Here is a 15,855-nt window from a genome sequence, read left to right as displayed (position 1 = left end):
CCCAACTCCAAACGTCCACTTTGTTAAGCATTACAAAATATAAAAATAATTTTAATTTGAATACATATTTCACATATAATCATAAACTCTTATAATTTAATGCATTTTTAATCTAACACCAACATTAAACGATGGTTAGCATTTCATTTGTTTAATTGACCCATTTCCTTTATTATCTAACCCTTTCCAAAACCTCACTCTATATAGACAAACCAAACCCATCAACTCCAGAAAAGAGGAGAGAGAGAGAGAGAGCAGATCATCGACGATGTCTTCACCGGCGATTCTCTTCGTCGTTCTGATCCTCCTAATCAGTCTCTCAACCTCCTCAGCCACCGGCGATGACACCCCCACAGCCTGCCAAGTTCCTCAACGATACGATTTTCTGGTCACTCGCTCAACCTCCTCAGCCACCGGCGATGACACCCTCACAGCCTACCAAGTTCTTGAACAATACGATTTTCCGGTAGGTATTCTTCCGATCGGAACCAAGAGCTACGAATTAGACAAATCCACAGGCAAATTCAAGGCCTATTTGGACGAAACGTGCACTTTCACGATCCAAAACTACGAGCTCAAGTACAAGTCAACGATCACAGGGGTGATATCCAAGGGCAAGCTGAAGAACTTGAAAGGAGTCAGCGTCAAGATTCTCTTCCTCTGGCTCAACATCGGAGAGGTGATTCGCGACGACGACGAGCTCGAATTCTCCGTCGGAATCGCATCCGCCGATTTCCCGATCGAGAGTTTTGTGGAGAGTCCTCAGTGTGGTTGTGGTTTCGATTGCGTGAATGGAGGAGAGAAGAAGAGACCTGGGTTCGATTTCATCAGCTTTATATCTGCGTTGTTGTAATTGATTGATCATCATCATCATCATCATCTATGGTGTTTAATCTGCTTTTTTCTTTTTTCTTTTTTTTTTTTTGTGAATAATCGCAGTCTGAATTTGGAATTGAAGTTGTTGTATTCTCTTTCTGTTTTCATTCGGAATAAGCCTTTTTTTTTTTTTTTTGCATGTGGATTACAATACAGACTCATCGGTGGAACCATTTCACTTTTTCAGAATTTTTTCTTTCCTTTTAAAAAAATAAAAATAAATCATCCATCGGAAATTCCTTTTATGCATCTTGTTAAAGATTTTTTTTTTAAACTATATGTTGTTACATATGTTTGTAGGTAATATTGTGATAGAATTAATATCAAAATGCATAACATGTATTAAAAATATAGATAACAAGATGCATATTATACCCATTCTATTCACATATTATTAAAGCCAACAGCACAATTAAGTGTGGGTTATGATACATCTTATAATTTAGGACCTTTAATTAAATTTTAATGATGTAGTAAGAAATAAAAAAAAAATCAAAATTAAAATATCTCATTTTTCATTAATTGTGTGTTTGGTTGAGGGATTTGAGGAGGGATTTGGAAAGGGAAAGGGAAAAAGTATGTGAAACTATGTGAAATATATACATATTTTATTCACATTTTACCTACTTTTTTCATTTCTCTTTTCAAATCCCTCCCCAAATTCACCAACCAAACACAACATATGTGTAGACGAGGCTCTTATCTTATGAGAAGTGTGGCAAGTGTTCTAGTCCCAAAAAAAAAAAAAAACAAAAAAACAAAATGATTAATTTGTAAAAGCGTGAAGACTATTTTTTTTTTTTTTTTGTGGTAACATAGATGCTCTCTCTTCCCTTCACTTTTCTGTACCTCTTTGCCTTGGGAGCCTCCTCCACCCATTCTACTCCTATCCATCTCAATAATGGTTGTTGTGAGATATGGACAGTTGTGGTGGCGGATATGCCATAACATCATCTAGGTCTCTTTTCCGCTCATCATCTCTCTCTCGATCTCGATCTATTATGTGGTGGTATCAGCGGTACAATGACAATTCCTATTTCATCTTCTACTTGTAGTTGTTCATGAGTCTCACTCTCTCTTTTCTTCCCTTTCTTTCTTTGTTTTATGTTGGATACCAGCAGCCCACCAATGATCTAGTAGTGATTGCAAGTGTTCTAAAATAAAGGGACAACCAGATTCAAGTGTGGCTAACCACATGCCCCTATACATGCTGAACCAGGTTGGGTCATTTTGGTCTTAGTATGTACTTTCTATGAAATTTTTCTTTCATTTTTTTTTTTTTTGGATTTCTCTATACTTAATTTTTCCTTCTCTATAATTCAAATTCGAACTAAAGTGACTGTTCTGAACAAAATAAGGGCCTCTGTTTCATTCAAGCAATTGCATCCTTTCTGAATAGTCTTTTTAATGCCTATGAAAAAAATCAATGCCTCACCAATTCCTGGTGTCAAATTTTTTATCTTTATTCTTTAAATCGTAGAATGGGGTATGGGTCATCAGAAGATGAGGGAATAAGATGGATGGGGGGTCGCAGAATGGATGGGGCTGGGGCTGGGGCTGGGGCTGGGGCTGGGCTAAGGAGCGGTAGAGATGGGTGGAAAGAGGTTGAGATGAGTGGTCGGGAATGGATTAGCAGCAAACTACGCCAAGGATCCTCTAGAGTGTTTTTTTCTTAAAATTTTCTAAAATGGTTTATTGTGTGATTGAGATTTAATGTTGACAAATTAATGTGACTTATCATTAAATCTCAACCACACAATGCACCACTCTAAGAAACTTTAGAAAAAAAAAACTCTAGAGGATCCTTGCTCGGCAAACTAAGATACCATGTGACTATGTCTTAGATTAAACATAAATTTTCATATATTTTTTATATTTTTAATTATTTAATACAAAATTGTGAGTCTTATTTTCTCTATTAGTCACGATGCATATAGATTACCACATGACATTGTTCTTGAACTAACCAATAACTTCCCGATTGCCAAAGGTAAGGAGGAATTGGAGAGGGTAGTTAGAGCTACTGAGAGGGTAGTTAGAGCTACTGATAGTAGTGTGCATCGGGATAAGTTTAGAGTTCGTTAGAAAATAAATTATTTTAATAATTTTTTAATATTTAATTAAAACATGAGATTAAAAAAAAAAATTAGTTTCATTTGGTTTGATTTTAAAATATTCTGTCAGTCTCAAAATATTAACTGCTTATTTCATTATTTTAAAATGTTAGTTTATTTGTAAAAATTAAAGACTAAAATAATATACATTTTTTATTTTGTTATTCTTTTAAATTTATTAACATTAATACACACAAAAAATATAATTATGACAACTGTTTTTTTTCCAAAAACAATTTTCAAAAAATTCTATTTTTTTTCATAATTTTTTATTTTTACTGAATTTTTTAAATATTTTAAGTAAATTTTTTTTAATTTTTAGACACATCTAACATAAATATACTTAAAATATATAATTTTCCTAAAAAAATCTTTAAAAAATTCACTAAATACCAAAAAATACCAAAAAAAATCAAAATTCAGAATATTTTTCATATTTTTGTGTATTTATTAATTTTCTGAAATATTTTTTTACAAATATTTTACTTTTTAGATATATCTAAGTAAGGTGTATCTAAAAAAGTGAAAAAAATGCTTAAAATTTAAAAAATATTCACTAAAAACAAAAAAAAAAAAAACGAAAAACAGAAGATTCAATTTTCAAAAAACTGAATTCAGAAAACTGAAATCAAATACACTGAATATTTTTGAAATGTAATAATTGTACTATTTTAAAAAGGGGTTTTTATTGATAAGTCCAATTTAGAAGTGTTTTAACCCAAGAAGTCCATGAAAGAATTTTTTAACCCATTTAGTCCCATGTATGTATAGTTTTATTCCATAAAGTCCATTTTCATGATTTACACTATTTTCTTGGACACTTATGCCCTTATATTTAATTTTGATACCCTTATAAATATTTTTTCAACGACTAGCAATTTAATGATGTGAACATTTATATTTTAAAATTCACATTTATATGAATGTAAATTGGCCCGTGGGCGGCTCGAAACCCGCCCGCGAGCCAGGGCGGGCCCGCCTCGTTGACAATGTGAATATTCACATTGACATGTTAAAATTCACATTAATAGGAGTGTGAAATTGGCCCCTGTCCCGTGGCGACGCGAAACCCGCCCGCAGCCCAAGAGCGGCCCGGGGCGGGCCCGGGGCGGCCCGTTGACAATGCGAATATTCACATTGACATGTTAACATTCAAATTGATAAGAGTATAAAATTGGGCCGCGGCCCATGGACGGCCAAAAGCTCGCCCGCAGCCCGGGGCGGGCCCGGCCCGGGCCGTTGACAATGTGAATATTCACATTGACATGTTAACATTCACATTGATAGGAGTGTAAAATTAGCCCGCGCCTCGTAACTGCCCGAAATCCGCCCACGGCCCGTGGGCGGGCCCAGCCCAGCCTGTTGACAATGTGAATGTTCACATTGATATGTTAATATTCACATTGATAAGAGTATAAAACTAGACAGCAGCTTAGGGCGGGCCCGACTCGGCCCAGCCCGACCCGTTGACAATGTGAATATTCACATTGACATGTTAACATTCACATTAATAGGAGTGTAAAATTGGCCCCCGTCCCGTGGCGGCGCGAAACCCGCCCGCCGCCCATGGTGGGCCCGGTCCGGCCCATTGACAATGTGAATATTCACATTGACATGTTAACATTCACATTGATAAGAGTATAAAATTGGCCCGCGGCCCATGGACGGCCAAAAGACCGCCCGTTGCCCCGGGCGGGCCCGGCCCGTTGACAATGTGAATATTCACATTAACATGTTAACATTCATATTGATAAGAGTGTAAAATTGGCCCGCAGCCCGTGGGCGGCCCGAAACTCGACCGCAGCCCAAGGCGGGCTTGGCTCGACCCGTGACAATGTGAATATTTACATTGACATGTTAACATGTACATTGATAGGAGAGTAAAATTAGCCCGCGCCCCGTGGCTGCCCGAAACCCGTCCACGGCCCGTGGACGGCCCGGGACTGGCCCGGCCCGGCCTGTTGACAATGTGAATATTCACATTGACATGTTAACATTCACATTGATAAGAGTGTACAATTGGCCCGTGACCCGTGGGCAGCCCGTAGCCCGACCTCGGGCCAGGGCGGGCCCGGCCCGTTGGTAATGTGAATATTCACATTGACATGTTAACATTCACATTGATAGGAGTGTAAAATTGGCCCGCAGCCCGTGGGCGGCCCGAAGCCCAATCGCAGCCCGAGGCGGGCTTGGCCTGACCCGTGACAATGTGAATATTCACATTGACATGTTAACATTAACATTGATCGGAGTGTAAAACTTGTCCGCTGTCCGAAACTCGCCCGCCGCCCGGGGTAGGCCCGGACCCAAACTCGGGCCACCCCGGGCCGCCCACGGGCTTCGAGCCGCCCATGGGACGCGAGTCAATTTTACACGCTTATCAATGTGAATGTTAACATGTCAATGTGAATATTCACATTGTCAACAGGCCGGGCTGGGCCTGCCTCGGGCTGCCCACGGGCCGTGGGCGTGTTTCGAGCAGCCACGGGGCACGGGCTAATGTTACACTCTTATCAATGTGAATGTTAACATGTCAATGTGAATATTCACGTTGTCAACGGGCCGGGCTCGCGTCGACTCGGGGCCGGGCTTCGGGCTGCCCACGGGTCACGGGCTAATTTTACACTCTTATCAATGTTAATGTTAATATGTCAATGTGAATATTCATATTGTCAATGAGCCGGGCCGGGCCCGCCCTAGTCAACGGGCGGGCTTCGGGCCGCCCACGGGCCACGGGCTAATTTTATATTCCTATCAATGTGAATGTTAATATGTCAATATGAATATTCACATTGTCAACGGGCCGGACCGGACTCGCCCCGGGCCGCCCATGGGACGCGAGTCAATTTTACACTCTTATCAATGTGAATGTTAATATGTCAATGTGAATATTCACATTGTCAACAGGCCGAGTCGGGCCCGCCCCGAGCCGCCTACGGGCCGTGTGCTAGTTTCGGGCAGCCACGGGGCGCAGGCTAATTTTATACTCTTATCAATGTGAATATTACCATGTCAATGTGAATATTTACATTATCAACGGGTCGTGCCGGACCCGCCCAGGGCAGCCCACGAGCCGCAGGCGGGTTTCGGGCCGGCCACAGGCCGCGGGCTAATTTTACACTCCTATCAATGTGAATGTTAACATGTCAATGTGAATATTCACATTGTCAACGGCTCGGGCCGGGCCCAGGCTTCGGGCTGCCCACGGGTCATGGGCCAATTTTACACTCTTATCAATGTTAATGTTAATGTTAATATGTCAATGTGAATATTCATATTGTGAACGGGCCCGCCCGGGCGACGGACTGGTTTTCGGGCCACCCACGGGCCGCAGGCTAATTTTACACTCTTATCAATGTGAATGTTAACTTGTCAATGTGAATATTCATATTATCAACGGGCCGGGTCGGGCCTATTTTTTTGGCTTGTGGGCCGGCCCGGCCCGACTCGAACATTCACATGAGCCGGGCCCCTACACATTGACGATATAAACATTTATATTGACGGTGTGAACATTCACATTAAGGGTATTTTGGTAATTATGTCACCCATAGGACTTATTGAAACATAAGAAAATAATGTGAACTAAATGGAACATAAGTAGATGAAAATGGTATTTTGGTCTTCTTATCTCAAATTGGACCTAATGGAATAGTCAAAAAGAATATGGGTTGGATGGAATAAAGCTCCTAGAAAATGGATTTATCAAAAAAGCTCCCTTTAAAAAAAGTTTGATTTCTAAAAAAGAATCAATATTTTGGGATGGAGAGAGTATAAGTTTTTTGGAAAAATTTTAATATACATTCTTTTAAAAACGGTGTACCGCACCCCTAGATATGTCATTTTATTTTTTAGTTATGATAAATTTTATTTTTTAGTTGTGTCTTATGTTGTGTTTAGTTATTACATTTTTTTTTAGTTATGACTCAGAAAATTAAAGTTATGTCATTTTTCTTTTTAATTATGAGGTGCATATAGTGTATACCATTTAAAAGGTGTATACTATAGTGTCTCCCAAGTTTTTAAAAAATGTTTTCAAAATTTGACAATTTGTTTAGTTATATATTTTGAAAATAGTTTTATAGTTTGCGATGATTTGTAATTTTTTTTTTTAGTTGAATAGATAAGTGTAAGAAAAAAAAAATTATTAATTAATATGTAACATGTAAAAGAATGAGTGAGAAGAAAGAGAAAAAATATTTGATTGTGTGTCTAACGTGAAAGAATGATATAGGAGATAAAAAAATGAGTGAAGACAATTTTGATAAATTGTAAACCAAACAAATTTTGAATTTTAAACTCTCAAAATTGATTTGATAACTAAATCAAACAAAGTGTAATAGGTTAAGGATAACTTTTTGCCTTTTTTTAAAAAAGGACAAAAAAATAAAGAGAAAATAAAAAATTTAATTTTTTTATATAATTTATTAACTTTTTTTAATGATTTTTTTTTTCAATTTTTAGATTAAATAATGAAGTTGCCAAATGAGACTTTGGAAAAATTAGGAATAAAGATAAGATTGAAATTATTATAAGTTAAAATGTGAATAAAAATTTATATTTAGCAATTTTTTTTTGACTTTTTAAAAAAATTACAAAAAAAAAAATAAAGAGAAAAGACAATTTAAATTTTTTTATATAATTTATTAAATTTTTTTAATAATTTTTTTTTTTAAGATTAAATAATGAAGTTGCCCAATGAGACTTTGGAAAAATTAGGAATAAAGATAAGATTGAAATTATTATAAGTCAAAATTCGTGTAAAAATTTTTATTTATCAAAATTTTCAAAGATAATATTTGTTAGGGAAAATTAGTCAGGGTCCCTCTCCCACTTTTCGTAATGGAAGAGATCCACAAAATTATTTTTTGATGTCTAAGGTCCCTAAACATATATCAGAGAAATTTGACTCTTAGAACTAAATGAAGAAATGGCCGAAATGTTGTTCCCAAAGAGGCGATGCTGCTTCTGCGTCCCTTGTGTCGACGATTTGAACAGATCAGCGGCGGTGGGAGTGCAGTGGTAGCAGAGAATGAGGACGAAGGAGGAGGAGGAGATGTGATGGGATCGGGGATCAACGCTCTGAAGAAGCTTCGACAGTGGTCGGAGATCGTCGCCTCGAAGCCGTGAGAGAAATCGGCCTTCAAATCAACCACGAAGAGAACGCCGATCGTTGCTTCTTCTCATTCTGTTGTTCATCGGAGTGGTGGGATCAATTACCTATCTTTTTTCATGCAATGTGTTGAAGGAATTTAGGCTTCTGATGAAATCCATCAGTTAGTTGCTGCATTTAATTTTCATCACATAGTTTGAGGTATTGCTGTATAATCACTAATCTTTTAGTGGTTTGTTTCAGTTGGAAGTTCAATACTTGCATGACTATGCGGGGATAAGCACAAGAATTGGGTTGACGGCGAACCCCATCGTCAACTTCTCAGGTGTGTTGGGGAGCAATGTTATTGCACTGGGGACTGATGTCTCATTTGACACCAAAACAGGGGAATTCACCAAGTGTAATGGATTGAGCTTTTCCAATGCAGACCTTATTGCTTCATTGACCCTGTGAGTAGTTTCATCTTTTAGAGGATTATTTACTTCTTTTATGTTTTTAGCTGTCTACAATTTGCGGTAAAATCTTACGGTTAATAGGAGAATGGGTTGCTCTCCATTTCTTATTTACATATTAATATTTATGTGGATTTTGGTTCATGTTGATCATTTAATGAGAAATTTCCTTCTCCTCCTATCTTGAGTATGTGATTTGGTCAGAGAAATTTGGGAATTTTTTTGATTTGGAGAGAATTTCTCTGTGAAGTCACCAGAGAAATTCTCTGTGAACCAGAATTCTCTGTGAAGTTCAGAGAAAATTCGACCAGAGTGAATTTCTCTGAATTGAATTTTCTCTGGTTTGGACCAGAGAATTTCTCTGGATTAAATTGAATATTCTCCGGTTTTGGACCAAAGAATTTCACTGAATTGAATTTTTTTTGGTTTAGACCAGAGAATTTCTCTGGATTAAATTGAATTTTCTCTGGGTTTGGACCAAAGAATTTCACTGGATTGAATTTTCTCTGGATCGAATTTTCTCTGGATTGATGTTAAGGGACCTTAGACATTATAAAAATATTGAGTGTCCTTTATGCTTTTAAATCATAATACCAGGGACCTTAAAAAAAAAAACTCCTAATTGTTATTATTTATCATTTTTTCCAATGGAGATTTATCAATTTTTCCTTGCTGTATTTGATTTATGCACAATGTTTGGGAAGAGTTATTTGTGTTAAAATAGTTAACAAAAATAAAATAAAATAAATTAAAATAATTAATAAAATAACATATTATATTAAATTTATAATTATTTTATTTTTTCTTTCACAACTGTCAAATTAATTAAAAATACTTATTATCTTTTTAAACATAATTATTTTAATTAAATTAAAATAATCAAAAAAAAATTAAATAACCAAGGACATAACTGAACAAGATACAGCTAAACAAAACAAATCCTCTCTTGAGAAAAAAATAACATTAGTGCACCCATATTCTACCCCAAAAAAACAAAAACACACAAACAAAAACAAAAACAAAAACAAAATTAAAATTATGATCACCATAAATCCCACACTAGTCGAGAAAGTTCGTTCACATCAAACCACAATGTCAATCTCAATTTCTCAGATTATCCTTCTCACCTTCTCTATTCTCTTCCTCTCTTCCTCCACAACCCCACCACCAGTCGCCTCCGCACACGGCGGCGAAACACTCTCCGCCTATGAAGTCCTCCAATCCTACGATTTCCCTGAAGGCCTCCTCCCAGAGGGCGTCACGGGCTACGATCTCGACACAAGCAGTGGCAAATTCAACGCTTATTTGAACGGTTCGTGTAGTTTCTCTCTGGAAGGTTCGTACCAACTCAAATACAAATCCACCATTAGTGGCTACATTGCCAAAGACAGGCTTACGAGCCTCACTGGTATCAGCGTGAAAGTTCTCTTCTTGTGGCTCAACATTGTCGATGTTGTTCGAAGCGGCGACGAACTCGAGTTTTCTGTTGGGATTGCTTCGGCCAATTTTGGGATCGATAATTTTGAGATTTGTCCGCAGTGTGGGTGTGGATTGGATTGCAATAGCAACGTGCAAGTAAGAAAAATTTGGAAAAACCCTTCTGTTTCTGCAATTTAGGGTTTTGTTGATTTTGGGATTAATTAAGATTGGTCTTTTTTTAACTATTCGCTATGTATTTTTTTTTTTTTTTAAATTTAATTTAGAACTAACCCATGAAATCTAAGTTGACTGTCTGATATGATGATGATTTTAGATGCATTGATAGCTACTGGAATCTTTGATTTTTTTTCTTGGGTATTTGTTGTAATCAGCTTAGGAAAATCCATAACAAGGCCATAGCAATTTTTAAAAAATTACCGACCCGTTTGTATTTGACCCAACCTGATTATGATAGAAAAGGTTTGGGAGAGCATTGATAGGACAGGCTAGGGTAGGGTCGAGCATGGGGTAGGTAGGTCAAAATTGTAAGGATTAGGGTAAAATGTGTAGTTGCTTCAAGAATTCACGTGTGAAACCTGAAAAAACCTGCCATCCCTTGTTTTTTGCTCACTTTTTCAGTAGTGGAATTTTCTCATAGTTATGCTTCTACATGGTGAATCTTATATTGTTTATCAGAAATCCGTGGTGCCTCGAATTGAGCTGTCTCGAATGGCTCGAGTTTGTGTTCACTGGTCGACCAGGCGGACGACCGAGTGAAACACTTGTCTACCGTGATTGTCACCTTGTCGACTGTGTCCGTCAGCTTTTTTGTTGGACGACCGGCAAAATGAAATTCGAGCTATTCGAGGCAAGTTCAATTTCAAAGTACGTAGTATTGCTCCTTGTTTATGTGTTTATACTATCAATTACATTTGGGATTTGATGAGCTTTTCATTATTAGTGAGGGGCTAGGGTATGGAAGAGGAGGAAGCAGGTGTGGTGTTTGATTCCCTTATGTATTATGCAGACCCCATCTTTGGGGGAGAGAATCATTGATCTTTTGATAGTATTATAGAGGTCTCTTTGTAGCTCAAAAAGTACACTCGTAAATTTTTTTTGTATTGTTAGGAGTCGGGAGTTAGTAACCCTTCTCTTGACCAATATAGAAGTAACCATGGCATATGAGATAAAGGAGGGAGGTAAAACGAATTATGTATTCCACTTTAGACGTATACGTACTTTTTTATTTTTTCCAACTCAATATTATTTCCTTGTACTCCTTGTGTGAGAATAGCAGAAGTTTGTTACCTGGTAGTCACCAAGACTACGAGGCGCCTCCCACAGGTCGAGTCCCTGTCAAAGCTCTTTTTCACTTAAAATGCAGAATAATTTCTGTTAAACAAGTTTGCCCTCAAGAAGTTGACATGAATGTTGATGTTTCTGGAATTAGATTTTCTCTGCAGTATTTTAGGATTAGATGTTAAAGCAATAGTCTTAAGTCTTAGGTGAATGAGGCAAACATAAAGTTGAGGCATGTGCCAAAGGACAACATGATATTATGAATGTAGAAATGATATTGCAGGGCTGACTATGAGGACAAGAAGAAGTAATTCCAAAACTTATACTTGAAACGAAAGTGTAAAAAAATATGATGACGATAAGCAAAGCTCATTCTCTGTGAAGTTATTTTTGAGTTTGTTGTAGCAAGATGCAGATAATAACTGCATGGAGTTTAGCTATGATTCATTCACTGGGTAAAAACTAGTGCTAGATTATGAATACTTCTGTAGTGGCATACTTTTGTAGTTGAGATGAATGATTGGATATATGTCAAGAGTTTTAATGATTTATTGAGGGGTATGTTTCTTATTGAGAAACTGTAAAAAAGTATAATCTTTTATGCTGGTTGAGGCAAAGGAGATATCTGATTGTTTGATCTTACAATTCTAATTGAGGGGCATGTTTCTTATTGAGAAACTGTAAAAAAGTAGAATTTTTTATGCTGGTTTAGGTTAAGGAGATAGCTGATTGTTTGATCTTACAATTCTATATAGGTGAATCTACATTATTAACCTCCTTTTGATTGCCTAGAAAAATTGTTGGAAAATAAGTGGACACTTCATGGCAGGTTTGGGTTGGGATTTCATGTGGTGATCTGAGGGACATCCATTGGGTGATCCTGCTTTCTCCTTGCTATCCAGATAGAAAATTCAATTAAATGTGTATGAAATAGAATCTCATAATGTTAACATGACTACTTGACAGTTCTGGCGATTCCCCTTAGCTTCTATGCTTTCAATATAGTTTCACATTTTTTATTTGTTCTCAATTTAAAAATATTTTTTTAGGCTGACCCCGTCATTTTGTAGGGGAAAATGTGTTCACTGTAGGCTTATGTGGTCTTGGCGTTCTGATTTTCACTTGGCTCATCAGATTAGATTGGTGTTTTTGTATATTTCCTCTTATATTTTTTCCACAGGGTGGAGTTGAATCAAGAATACTGATATATATTATTCTGAGCAGTGCAGTGACCCTTTTGTTATTTGTCGTTGTTACAAATCCAATTTCGATGTTTTCTATTTTCCTACATTCAAAAATATATGTAGAGCTGAATTGTGTTGGTAGTTCTATGATTAGGTCATATCATATACGTTGAATCATTTGTGAGGGTCATAAGAGACACGAGTTTTTTTGTGTTTACCAGGGTTAGTGATCACAAAACAGGCTGGGATGTCAGCTTCAGTTTTCTTCTTCTCTTTTTGCACAGCTTTTAGATGTTTCTGTGATACAAATTCATTATCAAGGATTAAGATACCATCATTGAGTTTTTTTTCCAAAAAAAAACTATATTGCGTGATCCCCTTGTTGAATCATGTTTTAATTGGTAAGACAACGCGTGCCATATGTTTTGCTTGATTATCAACAAATTCATATTTTGTTCAATAATATCAGTAGCATAAGGGACAATATGGAGGCCGGATGGGCTGGTCATTGGAACAAAAAAAAAAAAAAAAAACAACTTTAGGTCATTGGCAAAAACTTTAGGTTCAAACCCTTCCCAATAAACTTAGCTCAGATGATCTAGCGGGCTGGATTGCAGGCTAAGATTCAAGCCTATTTGTGGGATTTTTTTATTATTATTATTTATATTTTGCCTTTTTTTTTTTTCTTCTTCTTATTATTTTTTATATTTTCTATCAAGTCTAATCGCCATTCGCCACCTCTAATTCACAAAAAAAAAAAAAAAAATATCGTTACCTTTCATGGGCTAACAAGTTGGGCTATTCAGTCGGACTTGACTTTAAACATCTAGAAGTAGTTTAGACCAAGCTTTATTTGACCTTAAAAAAGGTTACGACTTCTTGGGGTGGTGTTGCAGAATATTATGGCATGGTTTGGCAAGTGGGTTTGGATAGGTTTGGGGCTATTTTAGTCATAAAAGATAAAATAGGTTATTTTAGGCACAACAAATAAAATATCACATCTAATCCATAATTATTACACTCCTCTCACAAAAAAAAAAATCAAAAAATTTAAAAAGTCTTTCCCAAATTAAGTTTTTTAGCTCAGGCTAAAATAATAAAAAAATCAAAAAGTCAAAAAGTCAACCCATTTCTCAAACGACATCTATATTATAATATGTTGCGGTAAGGTGTATAGAGTATATTTAGGGATACCAAATGATCAAATGTATCACAGATTTCACATCCATATGAGACATTTAGTCATTTATTTAGTAGAAAATTTAAGACCACTAATATTTTTCATCTCTTTTGATTCTTTTGATGGTGCAAACAGTAGTGGTAAAACCCTCATTAATAAAGGTATAAGCATATTTATATTTTTTCTCGGTAAACACCTAATCAATCTAGATATCCTAGAAGGCATTTGCAGTCACACGTGGTTGGGTTTGTGATTTCTCCCGCCTGATTATCTTAGTTAAATATCGTTTATGTATATATATAATTTATTTTTGTCAAGTAAAATAATATTAAAATATTTTCGTTTTTTTTTTGTCATATCAGTATTTGTCATCTTAATGTTTTGAATTCATATAACTCATCAATTATTATTTCTCACGTGTTATATCATTTTTGTCCCCTCTTAAAGGTTGCAAATTACTCTCCCCGTTGATGTGGAGTTGGGACTAGATAGACTGGATATAAACAACATTAGTGATAGGTGTTTCAAAAAACCCCATGAAACCCAATAGCTTGCTCTGCGTGCCCACCCAATTTGCAAAAACTTGGTCCACATAATTGGTTAGCTGTGTTTGTTTGTTTGATGAGAAAAGCTCTTCTCCACGTCTCTGTATCTTCTGTATGAAATGAAAGTAGTGGTGGTAAATTGGTAATGATGTGAAATTGTAAATTCATCTCCTTTGGCAAGTAATGCCAACCATTTTATTAGGTCAACCCACGTGTTGGAAATATGTATATATATATATATTCATCCATTTTGATCATTTTACTTGTTCCCCAATCACATCCATGAATTTGGTTTGAAGTTTCAACTATGCATTCATGTTAGACAAGCCAACCATAATTTATTTCTTTATTATCTATTTATATTTACATTTTAAATATCATCTCATACGTAATTATAACATTAATATAAGTCTTACATAAATCTCATTCAGCTTGTTTAGTTCTGCTTTTAGAAAATTCTACTTTTTTATTTTTCGTATTTTAATGTTTTTAATTAATTTTTTAATATTTTTAGTAATTTTTTTAATTTTTAGACATACCTAACATAATTACACTTAAAAAATATAATATTTATATATATATTTTTTAAAATACACTAAATACCAAAAAATAAAATGAAATTAAAATTTAAAAAATATTCACTATAATTAAATAACATAAAAAATAAAAAACTTAATTTTTAAAAAAATAAATTTAAAAAATTAAAACCAAACACATTAATTAATATTCCATAATTGTGTTTGTGTCATATGAGGTGAGCTTCTTGACTTCCTCTCAATTATTGTGTTTATGTCATATGAGGTGAGCTTCATGACTTCCTCTTTGACTTGGAGAGCTTTAGCTTGATGGTTGTGTATGTGTTAACCATGCCATACGATGTTTTGTCAATTCATTCATTTGAAATGTAAATATAAACAGAGGGTGAGTGAGTGTAACAATATTGTAAAGAAACAAATATAAAAATTATAGAAATCAATTATAAAATCACATAGAAATTACTACATAAGCGTGATCGTGTGTCTATTCAATAATGTAATGTTTTTTTTGAAGAATAATAATGTAATGTTATTTCTCTATCATTTCTTTCGTTTTGAGCCTATGTAACAATTAGACTCTTGCTAATTTCAAGAAGTCAAAATTGTTTTACTCTCATACATGTGAGGGTTTTACCCTTTTGTGGATTTTACACTCGAAGAAAGGTTGACTTTCTCTCAAATTTAAATTTGAATTTAACCATGTGGTCACAAATTTTGTTTCAATTATCCAAACTATTCTTTTTGTCGAGTTCTCAATGTATATTATCGATGAAAAAAATTAAATTGATTTGATTATCGTAATATTTTGTTTTATCATATTTGTTTATAAGAAAAAATGAATGATTTATTTAAAAAAATACACTTATTGTTTATCTTTATCAAGTTTAAAATGATGGTAAATTTTTATTCAGTCATTTTTATTTTTTATTTTTTGTAAATAGAATAACTGTATTATAAATTGTTAGGCTTTGGCCTATTTTGAGAAGTGCATTTGAAGTGGATTAAAAGCTACTTTTCAACTTTTAACCTACTTTCCTTCTCACAAAAATAAAATAAAATAAAATAAAATTAAAAAATTAAAAAATCAATTTTTAACTATATTTCTAAAACACTCATTTGTGTATAGACAAGTTGGTG

At 35.2% G+C, this 15,855-nt stretch overlaps 2 protein-coding genes across 2 annotated transcripts; both read left to right on the top strand.

The window, feature by feature from the left end:
- On the top strand, positions 1-983 carry LOC114280606 (uncharacterized). The gene has a single exon (XM_082897615.1). It carries the CDS (start codon positions 269-271, stop codon positions 851-853), a length of 585 nt encoding a protein of 194 aa, XP_082753741.1. The 5' UTR covers positions 1-268; the 3' UTR covers positions 854-983.
- Positions 984-8,570: 7,587 nt separating this feature from the next.
- LOC114280580 (uncharacterized) lies at positions 8,571-10,323 on the top strand. The gene has a single exon (XM_028222969.2). The coding sequence runs from the start codon at positions 9,594-9,596 to the stop codon at positions 10,170-10,172; it is 579 nt and encodes a 192-aa protein (XP_028078770.2). The 5' UTR covers positions 8,571-9,593; the 3' UTR covers positions 10,173-10,323.
- The last annotated feature ends 5,532 nt before the right edge of the window (positions 10,324-15,855 follow it).

The sequence above is a fragment of the Camellia sinensis genome, chromosome 12 (assembly GCF_055761805.1).
Source record: "Camellia sinensis isolate YWXY chromosome 12, ASM5576180v1, whole genome shotgun sequence".
In the NCBI taxonomy this organism is placed as follows: Eukaryota; Viridiplantae; Streptophyta; class Magnoliopsida; order Ericales; family Theaceae; genus Camellia; species Camellia sinensis.
This window is presented reverse-complemented; position numbering and strand designations above follow the sequence as displayed.